The following is an 18,414-nucleotide window of genomic DNA, read 5'->3' as shown; positions in this document are numbered from 1 at the left end:
CCCAATAAACACCTGCATGTATGCGTACTCACTAACAACACACACTCATGCATATTCACATTGGCCTGCAGACACACATTGAGAAAAACAAACACTCATCTGCCAGTATGACACCATGTGATGCTGAAGGGAGGTGTTCATCTTTAGTTTTTGCAGTGACAAGTGGGGCTGGCTCATTCCAGCGGGTGACTGTCGTGCTACGTGCCCCTCGGAGAGCCTTTCCACTCAGGTAGAGACACTCCTGCGACTGGTTCACCATTCACTTTTTACACAAAAAAGGTAGGAATCTGTGAAAACAATTGTTTCTGTGCAGTAATTGCAAAGTCAGATTTTGTAATTCAATCAAAAATCTAGGGATGAAAAAAAAGGGGTGTGAAATATGATCATACATGTATTTAGATACTAAAAGGCTGGTTTTCTTCAGTTTTACTAAGAATACATGATATGGATAAAATGGGCATGTTCTGCAACCCTGGCTAATGAATAGTAAACATTATTGGCCGAAATGCAAATGTTATATGTTTAAAGGTTTTTCGCCGAGCTGACAGAAATCTTAAGGAAAAAGTCATTAAAAGCTTTGTACAGCTGAACAATTGGTAATCTGAGCATTGGTATTAAGAGAGAAATCCAATGCCTGAATGGTTAAAAGCAAAACAAGATGTGGTCAAGGTGATAAGCAAGGTGTGTGATCATGTTTCACAGTGTAATCTGATCAACTCAGTCATGCAAGAGACAATTGTTAGAGACCTTGGATACAACACAACCATTAGCGGTATTCGCTGATAAAATAATGCATATGAATATGTTTAATATCATTTGATAAAAATAGAATAGGTATGTTCAAGGGAGAAGGACAGCTGCCATTATTGTTGTCACAACAGGACTGAGTCTGTTTCATTATTATCATAGTATTGGTGTTTTAAACAGCGAAAAATGAAAGACTGGTAATCCTAAAGGTCATGTTTGCGTTATTAAAGATCATACAGCAGTAGTGACAAAGTAGAATCAGAAACCGACTGCTGATTTGAAACACTGTAGTGTAGACCAACAAATGATTCATTACATTTCCGTGCGCAAAAAGAGAAATACTCACAGGAATGACCCGAATCAACAGGAAACAAATCAACATCTAAAGTGATTCTGGTTGGAAGTTCTTCCTCTTTAGAAGCAATGTTAGGCTATTTCTGACATTCAAACTTAAAGGGGACCTATCATGCAAAATGCATTTTTGTACGTCTTTTATACATGAATATGTGTCCCCGTTGTTCCAGGGAACTCACCAAATGTCAGAAAATACAATCCTCTCTCTCTTTTGCTCCGTACCCAAATATTTAAAAAACGGGGCTACAACGAGCGGATACAGATTCCATCCGACCCGACGTCAGCCCGGAATACTGGGCGGTGACGCTCCGCCTACATGGGCAACGCTCCACCTATCAGGGACGGGTGGCGCAGTGGTCTGTGCATCTGATCATCAGATCAAGGGGGGTGCTGGGGAACTCCAGTTCGAAACCCGCTCCTGCCGCCACTGCGTCAGGCCGTTGTGTCCTTGGGCAAGACACTTCATTGTCCACAGTACATGTATGATATCAATATGTACTTGTAAAAGCGCCTCGATGACTTCGAGGCGTGACGATGGACGGTGTGGCGCAATGATCATCAGATCAAGGGGTGAAACCTGCCGCTGCAGCGTCTGTAAAGCCGTTGTGTCCTTGGGCAAGACACTTCACCTGAACTTGCTCCTGTGGGTATTGTCCACAGTGACCATTGCATGTATCAAAAAAGATGTGCAATGTGTATCTGTAAAGCGCTTTGAGCACTGGAAAAAGCGCTATAATAAATTAATAAAGTAAGGAATTATTATCAGGGGAATGTGAGGTTGGGCCACGGCCGGCCATTGCCGCTCGAACGGCTGGAGACGCTGTAGTACATATGCCAGGCCTGTAAGTGGCGCTGTAGTCTGCCACAAAAGCAGCGAAGGAGACTTCCCACGCATGGTTGCCCTTCTGTTTATTCTCCGCTGTGGCTCTTTTTCTCCCTCCCCGAGGCAAGCGTTTGCGCCTCCTGCTGCTGTAATTCAATGCAATCCCTCCCTCGTTGTAATTCTCTCCACCAACAGATGACAAACACCCACCTCTCCGCCTCTTCCAAAGGAACGAGCATAGTGCGGCAGAGTTTCAGTTAGATTTGTTTTTGCCGGTCAACATGTCCGTTAAAGTTTAAATCTTCCGGACAGAATTAGAAAAGTGCCGGTCAAAGGTCTTCTTTGTTATTTATTGAGCTTTAAAACAAATGAATAACAACTATATATAATCATATGTCGGAATAATACACGGAGGACAAAGCCTCTCTTTTGCTCTCCCTTTTCTGAGAGCCCAGCAGCTGATCTCAGATTACGCTCCCCTCTCCTGCAGGGGGGCGTGGTCAGCTGCAGCTCATTTCCACTAAAGCTACGTCACAGAATCAGCCCCTGCAAAAACAGGGCTGGAAAAGAGAAAATAGAGCGAAATGAGGCATGGCTAAAATCCATGATCTGTTTGGTATTCTGAAAAAAAAATTCACAGACATGTTTTATATAGGTATGGCCCTACAATATATTTGTCAAATATAGCATGATAGGTCCACTTTAAACCAAACTCGCTCTTGTCCAATCGGACTTTTGAAGCTTGGATCAACCATTAACCTTTCGACACAAATCCTGACTCAATCATGTAGAAACGTCTCAGCACTCTGACCGTTAAACTGCATTGGGAACAAGCTCCTGGAAATAAGGAGAACGTCCAAACAATGTCAGATTTTACAGTTATTGCTGGAAATATGTCCCAACAACATTTCATTAGACAAGTCAGTGAGTCATTACTGGTTAAGATGGTAATATTTAGCAGCATTGGGCTTTTGAAGGTCATTCGAGGTGGCAGAAAACCCCGGGGCAGAGCTAAGACTAGCCACCTGTTTACACGGTTCTGTTCCAGTGGACCACAGATGGGTGGTGAGCATGTAATGGAGTTGTAAGTGCCCAGAGCAGGGAAGGAAACAAGCCAATTGCCTAAGTTGTTTCCAGAGTTAATCCCTCGATTGTCAGCAGTGAATGTCGGACCTTTGTTCTAACTTTAGAAAACAAAAGGACACTTTCGAGAAAAACTTCAAATGGTTTTAAACCTACAAAATATTCAGTATCATAGTTGTGTTCATACAAAGTGCAGTGGAAACTTTATGCCAAAGGTCAGGATGTGTTTTGGTTGTAAGAGTTTGTTCTGTGTTATGTCTTGTTTTGTACACAGAGTTGCTTGTTTCAGGTCATAAGCTCCACAAATGGGAGAAAACAGCTCAACCTAGTGGGTCAACACAACAGAGACGTATCAGGGCTGATGTACAGTGGGTACAACCAAAATACAGAGCAAAAGCAATATACTTAGTTAGTTAAGCGGTTTAATTATCATTGTTTCAAAAATAATCGAATTCCTAATCAGACGCCATATTACAGTAGTATTGAGTTGACTGAAGTGGTTCAAATTCCCCTTCTCTTGAACCATTTAAAAAACATTCAGTGTTGATTAAAAGTCTCTTCATGGCCCGCTTCTCCAAATGCTATTATTGTCAAAATCACTCCCACAACAGTTACATCATGTTAAAAATGCAGGATAAATAGTATATTAATTGTGTGGTTTGAGGTTGAGTTTACTATCTGACCACATGCAACAAGAAGGGAATATACTAATGTCACTGTTATTCTTGTAATAATACTTGAAGCGCTTGTTTTTACTTTCTTTGTTATAGTCTACTCTCTAGAGCAGCAAGATACAATTACAGCAGATTCGCTCTGTGGGCAGTAGCTCCCTCAGTTAATCACAAAATAATAAATAAATACAAGTGCTTGAACTAATTGCTGTTTCTGCTTGTATTTTCTCAAACCAAATTACCTTTTCGTTTATATAACATAATACAATCTTGAAAAAAAATGCAGCACATTATTACCTAAAGCCAAAGGTAACAACAAATAAGATATATCAAATAACTAAAACTGGGTTATTCATAAGGTCTGGCATGTTTTGAGATAAATGCTAAAACCAGAATGTCAACACTAACAACGACAATGCTAACTGTCTGATTTATCTATACATGCCTATAGCATGTAATGTTTACCATGTTCACCATCTTATGACAACATTTTAGCCTGCTAAAATTAGCTAATAAGCTAAAAAAAGTACATCTGAAGATGATGGGAATGCCATTTCTTTAGTTTTGAAAGTATTGAACACAATCTAATTTGGATAAAAATCTAGCTATGAGGAAAACATAAATATATATTCATTTTGGTCCGTCGAATAGTTATAAAGCCAATGCAAATTGATAAATAACAGATGTTTCATGCAAAGACAATATTATCATAGGAATAAAAGTCTATAGGAATTATCCACTGATAACCAATAAGTATTTAAGATTATATGGAAATTAATCAAGTAACTCATAGTCTGGACTAAAGTGTTACCTTGACCGAACTACTGCATTTCCATTTCTAAAGCCAGAAGTGACTTAAACAATTAATTGCGAACGCAAACAGTTGCCAACTTATTCTGCTCTGTTCTTAACTAAAACAACAACCATCAAAAGTTGTGAAAACGTTGGAAAGCAGTGAAAGTGGATGTAAGTGGCAGGATAAAGCAGCAACGTTTTGCCACACCCGTAAAGTACTACTGAGGACATAAAGATAACTGCATGTCTTTGCACTTCCGAATGTGCAGGTCAAATGAAGGTTTAATTTCATACGGATGACCGAAAAATGCAAGTCATTTAGCGTCTCTTGGTTTTCCAGTAAGATGCTACATTTTTCTCCTTTAGCCCATATCAGGGTAGTTAGGAAGGGATTATGGGAAGCTAATTGGACGTTATTTCTATGACCTCATGGAGTGAGTTCCTGAGTCTGGCAGTGGGGATGTTCACTGCAGCCAGGAGAAAGTGGAGTCTGTGACCGGAGCCCATTTCACTCAGTCAGATAGCGGTGATTCAAATCCCATTTGTTTTGGGCGTAGAGGATGCTCTCAGTGGTTTGGCTGCGATTGATCTTCTCTCTGCCCGTGATCGCACCGTGACACTATTTTATTTTCCACAATCATTTTTTCCCTTGCTATCTAAGACCAGTTCAGTCCTGTGGTGCTTCCTCCATTGGCCCTCTGACAGTTTATTGACCACCACCCAGAAAAATAAGTCTTGTGCCATTGCTAGGGACACCATCAAACATTTGCATGGAAACATTATAGTATGTTTGCAGAAAGTTTCTGGGACAAAAGACATGTGGTACAGAAAGAGACCACTTGTTGTAAAATATCTTCTTACTCCTACAATGATAAAACAGAAGCAAACGTTCCATAACACTAAAGTCTTTGCCCAAAATGAATGATGTAAAGTTCATTACCAGAGTTGCTTTAAAGACAAAGACAAGAAAAGAAAAGCAGTGGCTCGTCAGCAGCAACATGTTTCTGTACTGTCTTGATGATCTTGTTAACAAAGTGATGCTCAATATAAACTATATGACATGACAAAGGAGGTAGAGCAAGATGTAGATTGAAGATTTTTATACATGGAATACTCCGCTGTTAATTGTTTCCTAAAACAAAAGAAGTTAGGGGATAGAAAGATGGGAAATGGGCAGGAAGGGTAGATGCAAATGCTTTTTTATAACATCTGAAATTCCATGACACACATTCCTGAAGTTCTTTGTGGATACATAAACTACGATGTGTAGGAATGACCTAAAGTTGATTTAGCATTAAAGTTGCTAACACCTTTTCGCCATCTTCCTTTCAGACTCTGGAAGATGCATAAACAATATACCTCAGTGAGCCCCACCAGTGACGTCATTGAGAAGACTGAGAATGGACCACAACGAAAAAAACACCGCTACATACGCAAAGAGGGCAGCTGTAACGTTGTGTTCCGCCATGTTCCAGAGGAGTGGCTGCTGTTTGTTACCGACATTTTCACAACCCTGGTGGAGATCAGATGGAGAGTGATGTTCCTGATATTTGCCCTGTCTTACATCCTGTCTTGGCTTTTCTTCGGGATCATCTATTGGGTCATCGCTCTCGCTTACGGTGACACCAGAGAAAACACACTCGAACCCTGTGTTTACGGGGTGCACGGCTTCACAGCCGCTTTCCTCTTCTCCCTTGAAACTCAAACGACCATTGGCTACGGTTCCAGAGGGATGTCCGAGAACTGCATGATCGCCATTATCATCGTTACTATACAAGATGTCATCAGTTGCTTCATTGACACGTTTGTCATTGGAATTGTTGTCGCAAAAATGGCCTCGGCAAGAAAGAGGGCGCAGACGGTAGGATTCAGCAACTGCGCCGTCATAAATCTTCGTGATGGTTATTTGTGTCTGTCCTGGAGAGTCGGAGACTTCCGAAGGCACCATCTTGTGGAGGGGACAGCTCGCGCCCAGATTGTCCGCTCCACGGTGCATGCCACAGGGAAAATGGACATGACATACGAAGATCTGGTCATTCAGCAGGTAGAAATCATTCTGGTCACACCTACCACCGTCTTCCACAGGATAGAAGCCGGCAGCCCTCTGTTCAGTATGAGTTTGATAGATCTTCGGAAAGCAGACTTTGAGCTTGTGGTGTCTTTTACCTACACAGACGACTCCTCAGGTATGCTGCATCAGACCCGAACCTCATACACTCCACCTGAAATCCTCTGGGGTCAGCTCTTTCAGGAGATGATCAGGGTCAGCAGGAGGAACTACAGGGTGGACTACACCTTATTCAATCACACTGCAAAGGTGCTGGTGCCTGAGGTCAGCGCTGAGGATTACGAACACAAAAAGCAGTTGCGGCCCTCTCCCCGACATTCCCCAAGACATTCACCCAGATCTTCCCCGCGGCTATCACCTAGATCTTCTCCTCGCCCGTCTCCAAGGTTACAGCAGCGGAATCATCATGAAAAGCTTCTGAAACCCCCAACGGTAACCGTGGAACTTGTGAATGATAGTATCCCTGAAGCAAGTGTTTCAACATCTCAAGTAGACAATAAACACCAAGATACGTTGCCTTTGCCAATTTATCTCAAAGATACAGAAATGTAAAAGCGAAACCATTAGGTTTAAGGCATGTTTGAGGCGGGCATTCCTCTGCACATTGCCCTGATTGTCTATTTCTTCAAAGAAGTCATTGCTGAAGAGGAACACCTTGGAGTCAACTGGAATGGGTACCAAATAATGTTAAGAATTATGGTTCTTGTGTGTACATTATTTAAATTGTTTTAAGTGATGCTCCAGCAAAACATCTGTATCAAATTTGTAGGCTTGGAAGATGTTTATTTAGGACATAGGCTTCATGTAGACTATTGAACGATACCAATGGTGTTAGTACCTCCTGATAAAAGACCATCAACTTGCAGATCCTTTGCCCCTCGGGGGTCTCCCAAGGCTAGATTTATGGAGCCCCACCCTTGGGCATAACAACGCATGAATCCGGTTTGATAAATGAATCAAATGATCAAAGATCCAATATCATCAATGCAGAGTGGAAAAGCCAACTCAAATAAGCCTGAAGATAAACAAAACTGTAAGCGAGTGGCGCTAGTGCTACTAGCGAGCTCTGCTAGCTTCAACCCTAACCATAAACTCCTCAAGCCAAGCCCCTGTGTCTTCTAATAATTTTAAATATAATTAAAGCGAGTGCTCAATATAGCTGATACCGATCAGTTAAACAAGAGCATATAACTGTCCATGTTTTGCTTGAGTTGTCCCTACAGACACTTGTATAGGCTGCAGTACTGCAGTTGACCACTGGGACAACTTGTCTGCAAAGCTGACTCACTATGCTATTACGAGCTCTGGTAATACATTCATGATTTGGCCCATGAGAGCGCCCCACCTGCTACACTTTAATTGGTCAGGAGAACTTTAGTTAGGGATTAAGCAGTGAGTGATAGTGCCAAAGACCCAAAGTGTAAACAGCAACAGCAATTCAGAAGGGACAAGTTAATGTGTGAGGATATGAGTTAGAACAAGTTCATTTAGCCAAAGGGTTAGGAATATACTAAGCGTACAAATGGACAAAGGGACAAGAGTAATCCTGCATGAGTGGCATTAAAGTTTATCAACAATCTACTACGTATATGGAATTTGCTGTAAGTGACTTGTATTTAAACTGGCCACATTAGCCGGGCTATGATGACACTACTTACAGCCCACTTTTAAGCCTACATGTTTCAGTATATAATACCCAAAAATATAATTACTGAAGGAAGCATCAACCTATAATAAAGAAAGGCACCCTATTTCAAACATAAATCTTAAAAAAAAAATGTGTATTGGATTTTTGTAAAATTCAGTTTGAGGTTATTGTGCAATTCAGGGCAAACAACGAAAGACACGTGGTTTAAAATTATTTTAATACTTTTCATGGACCTTTTGGAGAGATTTTCTTATCAAGTGCAATGTTCAAAAGAAGAATGAACTTGTAAGGTCACATTATGCATTTAAAAACTAGGCAATCTGCTGAGGAAGATAAGCCTCGGAACGGCTACTAAAAGGATATTGTGGGAAGATTGTTTTGTCTACTGTGTATATAATTATATTATAAGTGTAAAAAGAAATGACGTGAAAAGAAAGACATACATTTTAGGACGTTACTTATTTCCAAAGAAGGTCTCTACATTTTATCCGTCATGTATCACAACTTTAACTGTATGTCACTAGAGTTTAAGGTCTAGTCACTGTAAATAATCGTCATAGGGGTGACGACAGCAATATCCATTATTATGAGTGAAAAGTCAGAGTTTGTATGGAAAACATGTCAAATGTTACGTTTTCTTTATGTTTGTGGTGGTGGAATCACACTTGTTTATTAAATACCAGAAAGTCTAGCCATTCAAAACTGTTTTTTCGTAAACAAATATATTTACTTATTGTCTGGACAATTAATATTATTTAATATCTTGATATTAGCCTGATTATTGTCTTAGATGTTCAGTATTGACCAAAAATATTGTAGATCCTTTACAGATTAAAGATATGTATTTGTAATTTCGTTCATACAGCATCATTAAGCAGATGTTTATAAAACATTAAAACATTGCTTACAAGATGTCAACAATTTTAATAAAGTTATGTCTAAATGTCTGGTTTCGTCTTTGCTTCGTCCTGAGATGGTTCATGTGTTTTATCAAAGAACAAAAGCTGAACCAGAAGCTTGCTTCGATGTCAACTAACCAGACTGCTTTAAGACGTGCTGCTTTGATTTTAACTACTGTGTAATCCAGTTAAGAAATTATATTTTCTTTAATTAAATATCCAAAATAGATCAATCCAAAGCTCAGGATGTTGTTTAGGCAGGAGATCATGACAGTGCTGTTATGATCTGAATCTGAATACAACATTAGTTATATTATATTCATTACAATATCTCGGAAAGGGTAATTTAATTGTTGCAAATATTTTTGAAAAAAAGCAGGCCTGGTGTGATTGTGGTACATAAAGTATAAACAGGCACATCATTGCAGAGTAACACCACTAACACATACTGTACTTACACGTTGTCAAATACCTGGCTTTTGGCAGCTTCCCAATAGAAGACCCAACTCTGCTGGTTTACCGGTGAACAACTTTAGTTTGAAGGGCAACGCAGCTCAACTCCACTGCAGCTGTAGGAAAATATGATATAAAAGACAAAAAATAATAAGGTTTATTAAGATAAAGCTACAGCAATAAGAGTATTTCCTTTAACGTTAACTACTACTTTAAGGACAGGTGTTATATACTTAGATGCTTCTTATTTTACTAGACGACTGCATGACTTTTGGTTGTGGACTTTAGGAAGAACGCAGCCCCACCCGCCCCCATCATTCCGTGTGACTCCTCAGTAACTGCTGTGGAGTCTTTCTGCTTCCTGGGCACCATCATCGCCCAGGACCTCAAATCAAAAAAGCCCAGCAGAGGATGTTCTTCCTGAGGCAGCTGAGGAAATTCAACCTGCCAAAGACGACGATGGTGAACTTCTACACCTCCATCATCGAGTCCATCCTCACCTCCTCCATCACCATCGGGTACGCTGCAGCCTCAGCCAAGGATAAGGGCCGGCTGCAGCGTGTCATCCGCTCTGCAGAGAGGGTGATCGGCTGCAATCTGCCATCCCTCCGCGACCTGCACGCCTCCAGGACCCTGAGGCGGGAAGATAGTGGCCGACCCCTCCCATCCTGGACACAAACTGTTCACCCCCCTCCCCTCTGGCAGGAGCTCCATCAGGACCAAAACCTCTCGCCACCTGAACAGTTTCTTCCCCTCCGCTACCGGCCTCTTAAACAAGGCCCGCCCCCCCTCTGACACTTTACCTCAGCCACAACTATATAGTCCCTATATGCATTACATTAATGCACACACTGTTCAAATACTGCTTACTGCACATATTCTTATTTCATATTCTATCATTCACTGCATCCTATTTCGCTGTAAATTACTGCTTTATTTTATTGCTATCTGTCCTTAAAGATTGTTTGTTTTATATTAGATTTTTGGTTTTATATGGAGTTTTTGTTTTATATGTTATGTCTGCACCATGACATCAAGTCAAATTCCTCGTATGTGTGAAGCTACCTGGCAATAAACCCGTTTCTGATTCTGATGATAGATGACAACAACAATTGTCAAGAAACCAAAGGCTAAAAACATTAAATAAATGGAATTAAACTAATACAATTATTTAAAAAATCCCTGAGATGCTGCATTGTAGTATTATCCCTTTAAGTATGTCGACTACTGTCCATACCATGTTTGTCAATTCTTAAGTTTGTGAAACTGCAAAGAGTTCTCTTCTTTTTGTTGACAAATAACAAAACGGATTGTTTCTGAGAAATTGTTCCACAAAGATGATGGTAATGCAGATACAGAAAAAAATCGCCCAGTGGGTAATGTCTACATCTCATCATGATGTATTTATTGTACATAACATTTCCTCTAAATCCTTTAGATGATATCGCTGCAGTTAAATATCTCTCTGTGTGTGTGTGTGTGTGTGTGTGTGTGTGTGTGTGTGTGTGTGTGTGTGTGTGTGTGTGTGTGTGTGTGTGTGTGTGTGTGTGTGTGTGTGTGTGTGTGTGTGTGTGTGTGTGTGTGTGTGTGTGTGTGTGTGTGTGTGTGTGTGTGTGTGTGTTTCAGTCTCCAGATCTCCACCTTGTGGTCAACATGCAGCACTGGCATGCATCGCTCTCTTTATGGCTGCAATTGGGCATGGAAAGCAAACACACACAACGCACACAGTTCACTGACACAGGTGGTTTGGGCTAAATATACATGCTGCTATAAATAACCACAACTACAAATAAGACAAAAGCCTTTTGAAGAAACATGTAGTTAATGTTAATTATGAATTAGTTAACAGGAAGAGTGATTAATTCAGTGGCTTTAGAACAACACAGCTACAGCCTGACCTACAATCATAGGGCAACAGATGCACAGTCTAAACATCCGAGGCAACGTGATAGCTGAGTGGAGAAAGACAGTCATATCATAATACAGGCATGTAGGCCTTTATTGGGTGAGTCATTCTTTCCAACAGAACACATTTTCCATACCCACATTAAAAATAAGATCTATAAAAACAAGGGATATTGCAACAAAAAAACAAACAGTGTAATGGTCAGTTGGCTAAGCAGCAGGTGGTAACAAGGCAAATTCATTGGAATGCTTTAATGCCAACGCAGCAAGAAATTAAAGAAAATCTGGGCAGATATCAAACTATTTTTTAAGTGTCCCATGTGTAAATGTTCGCAGCCAACCAAATAAGTAACCTGTGGTTGTTATGAATATATTAAGCAGTATTACATTTATTAACATTTAGTTACTCAATAAAAAAAAGCCTAAATTGATGCTTTTCTGCTATTTATGTCTATATTTAATTTGTCCTAACCCCAATTGAGATCAAACTGGCATCGCCCAATTAGAGCCAAATTGACCTCCTTTACCCCCATGTTGTGTTCCCAGTCAAACACATAAAATGACACAGAAACACAGCATAATTGCGGCTGCTTCACTGTGCGCGCTCCCCTCCTCTCCCTCATTGGCCCTGGCTCAGAGCAAAGGGGCGGGACGTGCCGGTGCGTGCTGTTTAAAACGCTTTGGGGGAACTCATCGCGAAGCACATGATCGAGACCGGTCCTCCAGAGATGTGAGGCAAGGTTTACACTTGATCAAGCAAAACAAACAAGTGCGCGGAAAAACGGCAGCCGAGGATAACAGAGGCCCAAACCATCTGGATTATATTTCAACAACCGGTCCACACATGAGCAACAGGTAGAGGAAACATGACATTCATTTCATATAACCTCTCTTTGCTTTCATATGAGATGTGATGCGCCGAACAAGAGTTGTACGCATGTCAGCATTGTACTCGTTTGGCAGACATATATTAGGTTGTGATGGTTTACATTATTCTCCATGACACGCCACTTCCTGGCTTTTACGCACGACTTCTGCTGCAACAACCGTCAGATGACCCGCCAAAAAGTTTTGATTTAACCGCTCGTATTTCTCCTCGCCTATTTCTTTGCCTTTAAATTAGATTTCTAAAGACGGGGATTGGAATGTAAGCATTGTAGTGTGAGGAGTGTGACTGTGACTGTGTGTGTGTGTGTGTGTGTGTGTGTGTGTGTGTGTGTGTGTGTGTGTGTGCGCGTGCGTGCGTGCGTGTGTGTGTGGATGATTGCATCAGAAGTCAGTTCCCTTCTCTTCCCCGCACCTGTTAACATTTGTCGCTGGCATTTGGTGCATTCTGAGAGCAGCTTTGCCTGTCCACTCACTCACAGCCACATAGGCTACTATTTAATTATACGCTTTGAAAAACAAAATAAAATAAACGTAATAATAATATAATAGCATTTAAACTATCACTGCATTTTTCTTATTTAGGGAATTATGTCTATTTATCTTTTTCTCAGTTCTAAATAAAAGTAATTGGCTACACATACTAAATCTAAAGAAAGTCGGTTGCACTGTTTCTTGAAAATGTTTGCATCTCCGTCAACGGTTTCTTTTTTTGTATTGTGCATTGCTTAGCAACACAGCATCCTTCGTCATTAGAATAATGTCTGAATGTAGCCTACATGTTGTACATTAGATGATTATTATAAGATGTGCTTTGTAGTTGGTTGGAACTTTGTTCACTTTTGTGTGGTTCATGTGTAAAAGCCTTGCAGGCAATTTGCAACAGCCAGTTTCACTTTGTGAATGTAAAGAATGACTGCAGCTTTACATGAAGTACGTGACAATAAAGAAAGTGTTTAAACCACACACTTCTTATATCTAACCCTCAAGCCTCAGAGAAAAAGCCATCCTTGCAAGAATATAAAGAACACAAGTGTGTGACACAGAGTGAGACTGCAGCAGACTTGTTGCTAGGACAGCCAGAACTAATGAGAGGTGTTTTAGTGGTGCTAGGAGAATCCTCTCAGGACAGCCATTATTGCAGCAGAGAAATCCCTGAAGGCGCTCTGAGAGTCAACAAGCTGTGCATCTGTACTGCACCGACAAGCACGAAGCACGCACTTTCCCCTACAGATTCTTTAAACAACAGACCGCATATAAGTCAGCCATGATGTCACTCAGAAACTGCGCCTGTTCTGCAAATCTTTGTTTTGTCTGTTGTCTGTTGCAAATCACAAAGCAAACGACTGAATAATCGTGTAATAATAGTTGAAAACAACCGACAGAAGCAAAAAACAGCTTGGTTCTATGTCTATCTTAAAAATGAATTACATGCGAAAACCACTGGGTAAAAGTCAGAGGTGTGCAAGTCATGAGTAATTTGTCCTTAGCTTTGGTTCATTTGTTATACCTTGCGGTGCACTATCAGTATCTTTCAGTATTTTAATCAAGAGATGTCATTAAGAGAAATGAGCTGCAAATAAAACATTTCTCAGTCATGGCTTATTAACTTGATCCGGCAGTGTTTGCAAAACCATCCGTTCATGGGATCCTGTACGGTCGCTGTCACCCGCCATTCAGCATGACATGATGGAGTCAGCGCCGGGCAGCCAAGTAAAACAAGTGGAATTTGTAAATGACCAATACCGGGATCTGAGTGCAATTACAGGGTGGCCTCTCATAGTGAACGTTGAAATGTTAAATATCATTGTTGTTGTTTGTCATAACTGGGTGACATATTGTTGGCACAGAGAGACACATATAAAGATGTCAAGGGTTTCTCTCAGGCTGCACGAAAGTCTTACATTACAGTGAGGAAGTCAGCAGTTCTGAGATGTTACTTTCAACAATTGCTTAAAATGACCGTTGTCAATAGATGCCCTGACGAGGAGTTCATTACGTTTTATCCGACGTAGTTTGACTGACAGAGGTTTTCTATCTTTCTTCCAACAGATGCACTTCATGAGGTCCTGTCAGCTGATGAAAGAGGAGTGACCAATTCATCCTCCTCTTGTTGCACTCCATCTAAAGGGCCAGTGAGGGCCCGCCTCACCTTGTCACCATTTCCCCTCAGAGTTGGTCCCCCAAAAGGTTTCAAACCTGTTTCTCCAACGCTTGTTCCAGAATCTGTTTTCCAAAGCCGAAGCAGCACAGCCCTCGCAGACTGAGGTGATGGGAAGCGTGCGAGCCAGCCGCTACAGCATTGTGTCATCAGAGGAGGACGGCATGAAGCTTGCCACTATGGCAGTACCAAACGGCTACGGGAATGGCAAGGTGCAAACTAGGCACCAGCCGCAAAGCAGATTTGTAAAAAAAGATGGTCACTGCAACGTGCAGTTCATCAACATGAGCGAGAAAGGTCAGCGGTACTTGGCTGACATCTTCACTACGTGCGTGGACATCCGCTGGAGGTGGATGTTCATCATCTTCTGCCTCGCCTTCCTCCTGTCGTGGCTGTTCTTCGGCTGCATCTTCTGGCTCGTAGCCATCTTCCACGGGGACTTGGAAAGTAACTCTACGAAGTGTGTCTCCAACGTGAGCAGCTTCACCGCTGCCTTCCTGTTCTCCATTGAGACTCAAACTACTATCGGCTACGGTTACAGATACGTAACGGACGAGTGCCCCGTCGCTGTCTTCATGGTGGTTTTCCAAAGCATTGTGGGCTGCATTATTGACGCCTTCATCATCGGCGCTGTCATGGCAAAGATGGCAAAACCCAAGAAGAGGAATGAAACGTTGGTTTTCAGCCATAATGCCACCGTGGCCATGAGGGACAACAAACTCTGCCTGATGTGGCGAGTGGGGAACTTAAGGAAGAGCCACCTGGTGGAGGCACATGTGCGAGCGCAACTTCTAAAGTCCCGGACAACGGCGGAGGGGGAGTACATCCCCCTGGACCAGATGGACATAGATGTGGGCTTCGACAGTGGAATCGACCGCATCTTCCTGGTTACGCCCATCACCATCGTCCACGAGATCAACGAGGACAGCCCCTTCTACAACATGAGCAAACAGGACCTTGAGAGCACGGAGTTTGAAATCGTGGTCATCCTGGAGGGCATGGTTGAGGCGACCGCCATGACCACACAGTGCCGCAGCTCATACGTCTCCAGCGAGATCCTCTGGGGCCATAGGTTCGAGCCAGTGCTCTTTGAGGAGAAAAACTACTACAAGGTGGACTACTCACGCTTCCATAAGACATACGAGGTGCCCAGCACCCCTCTGTGCAGTGCGAGAGACTTTGCAGAGAAAAAATACATCCTCACAAACTCTAATTCCTTCTGCTACGAAAACGAGATGGCGCTCGAGAACAAAGAGGACACGGATGAGGGGAACGGGGGCAGCGTTGGGCCCGACGGCACCCAGACAGACAATATATCAGAGACTGAACACAGCCAGGCCACGGTGCCGCTGGAGCCCCGGCCTCTGAGACGAGAATCAGAAATATGAGTGTTCAGACCTCATGTGAGGGATTTTCTAAAATCAACTCTGCTCTGAAAGGCCGAGCTGGGCCTGGGGGAGAGGACAAGTCGAACGGTACTGCTGTGGGAAGCGGCGAAGGGTTAGGGCTTTGTGTGTAAGAGTCTGCTTGAACTTTGATTACATACAGTATGACAAAACACAGCACTATGAAACGTGCATATCACAAGGAAGCATTCTCAATGAAGTCCCCATGGATGTGTGCTCAGTGTCTGCTGACTGCAAGGTGACAGACGGGAAGGAAGTTGTTGAAATGACTTGAAAATGGCAGGCATGTCTCAGTTTCTCTGTCCGGCATGAACAAGATGTTTCAGAAAGGTGGTTTTTTATAGTTAGAATATTTGTAAGTGCTGCTAGAAGTGCCTTCTCTTAGAACCAAAGAGTACATGAACGATACATGTATGCAACAAAGAAAGTACAAGTAGAGTATTTGTTCACAAGCTGGTCTCATCGCAGACATCACAGAAGTCAAACATGTTCTGTATGTAACAAAGTAGAAGACTTTAGTGATTTCCTCTGACTTGACCGCAACGGTTTTCTGCTTTATCCTTTGCCGTTTTTACACATTTGAGATACTGTTCATTGCTGGCCGGACTGATAGAAGCATGCCTGCTCATGTCAAACCGACAACACATCAATTACTTTAATTTGAGTGATATGAGAATCTGAATGTCCTTAAAAGTGCTGCTATAAATGTTGCTTATTTTATTCTTTTGTTTTACAGCTGATAAAAAAATACCAAAGAGTGTTATTATCATAGTTATGAGTTTCTTAAAAACACCTGCTTAGATTTGGTACAGTGGTAGAACGCTTAGGAAGTTTTACTAAGGGTTTGTTTTTTGAGAATGTGTGTACAGTTTTTCTTTTTTACGAAGATTATCTTTATTTTGAGCCATTTCATCAAAGTACCAACAAAGTGAAGATGTATAAATAACCCAACGTTGCAAAGGACATTAAACAGGATGTTTGATGAACTAAAATACAAACTGACTGATATTTGAAGTATTTTATAGTCAAATTGCACCAAAAAATATATTTTTAAGGCCAAACTTGCTTTATAAGTTATTTAAAATGAAGTTGAATGTGGTGAAAGCACTTCTTTCAAAACGGTCTCCTTTCTAATATCTGATTCTGATGCAGTGTTATGATTGGAGATTGTAAAAACTGTCTTGCTAAAAGTAGTTTTTGCCAAAATATCTAATCTCCAAGTAAGATATTTTTACATTTTCAATGCCACATTCCCTTTTTGACTTCAGATCAGCGTACTCTATCATCAACACTGCTTTCATGCTCTGTTGTGATGCTTATGTTTCATATCAGAATGTGAGATTTAAAAAAAGCGTAGTTCACAGCCACATGTACTGTAATCCTGGCCGATGAAGGTGTACTGCACAAAAGTTTGCATCAATACTAAATGTATCTTTTTTTAATTAAAAACCTTGACTGAAGGCCACTGGGCTCCATACATCCTACATGTGTAAATACCTCCCTCCCTGTTGCAGTTATTTTGTATACGTTTTCCAAATGTACTGCAAAACCACGGAATGTACAGATTTTTGTATTATTTTATTATAATTATTATTGTTCATTATATTTTGTTCTTTTTTCAATAAAAGGTCAATGGAGAACCAGATTCATGCAGTGTGGCTTGTGATCAGAGACGGATACAACATGTTGTCCTTTTTCAAATGATGCGTTACAATATCACATTGTTATTGATCAATTTTAAATATACCTTTCAACAAGAAGAAATAACATCGTATGTGCAACTTGCTTTTGAATCGACAGAACCAGATAATATAATACTTTAACACTGTACATTAAAAAAAAGAATACACAGTAATTCACATTTCCTATAAAAACAGAACATCAAAGTACTTTGAATTAATTTATATTTCTGCATGTTTATTTATACTTATACTCAAATAATTTTGAGTTTTTACTTAAAGTCACATTATGAATGAAGTACTTGAACTTTAATTAAAGTATTGTAAAGTGTGATATGAAGAAAAGGTCCCAATTTTGGATCAATAAAGTATATATTACAATTAATTAAGCAGTAAAATGTCTAAATATTTTTCTTTCTTTCTTTTCTAGTGCTGTATATAAAAAGGTTGTCCTACTGTATATGCATTAAGTTAAGAATAAGTAAAAACAGAAAGATTCAAGCTTGCCCTGTTCATTTTTCAAATATGTTGTTTGTACAGTCTTTTACATGATAGTACATCTTTCAGGACTACTTTCTTCAAATAAGAGCTGCACTATTTGGATAGAAATAACTTATTGCAATTATTTAGATTTTGCAATTGCGAAATATCTCACCATTTTAGAGGGAATGGTCCGTTTTAAACATTATTCGCATTATCAGTGAAAAATATGTTAAATTATAATGTGTTCATATTTTTAGGATGATCTGTACCAAACAGTTTGAAATGTGTATTCTTCCAAATATTGTGCTTTCTGATATTGCACTATTCCGTATTGGTGCATCGATAAAATGTGGA

General features: G+C 40.8%; 2 protein-coding genes across 2 annotated transcripts; both read left to right on the top strand.

Moving 5' to 3' along the window:
* Positions 1-206: 206 nt before the first annotated feature.
* On the top strand, positions 207-8,988 carry kcnj16a (potassium inwardly rectifying channel subfamily J member 16a). Its single transcript, XM_034107864.1, has 2 exons — positions 207-279; positions 5,806-8,988. Exon 2 carries the CDS (start codon positions 5,816-5,818, stop codon positions 7,091-7,093), a length of 1,278 nt encoding a protein of 425 aa, XP_033963755.1. The 5' UTR covers positions 207-279; positions 5,806-5,815; the 3' UTR covers positions 7,094-8,988.
* Positions 8,989-12,152: 3,164 nt separating this feature from the next.
* kcnj2a (potassium inwardly rectifying channel subfamily J member 2a) lies at positions 12,153-17,543 on the top strand. The gene is made up of 2 exons (XM_034107551.2): positions 12,153-12,301; positions 14,384-17,543. The coding sequence occupies exon 2, from the start codon at positions 14,603-14,605 to the stop codon at positions 15,878-15,880; it is 1,278 nt and encodes a 425-aa protein (XP_033963442.1). The 5' UTR covers positions 12,153-12,301; positions 14,384-14,602; the 3' UTR covers positions 15,881-17,543.
* The last annotated feature ends 871 nt before the right edge of the window (positions 17,544-18,414 follow it).

This window comes from Pseudochaenichthys georgianus, chromosome 19, assembly GCF_902827115.2.
Source record: "Pseudochaenichthys georgianus chromosome 19, fPseGeo1.2, whole genome shotgun sequence".
Classification (NCBI taxonomy): domain Eukaryota; kingdom Metazoa; phylum Chordata; class Actinopteri; order Perciformes; family Channichthyidae; genus Pseudochaenichthys; species Pseudochaenichthys georgianus.
This window is presented reverse-complemented; position numbering and strand designations above follow the sequence as displayed.

Excerpts from the sequence above, each read along its gene's own strand:
- kcnj16a (XM_034107864.1), top strand. The coding sequence starts at position 5,816 with ATGCATAAACAATATACCTCAGTGAGCCCCACCAGTGACGTCATTGAG.
- kcnj2a (XM_034107551.2), top strand. The coding sequence starts at position 14,603 with ATGGGAAGCGTGCGAGCCAGCCGCTACAGCATTGTGTCATCAGAGGAG.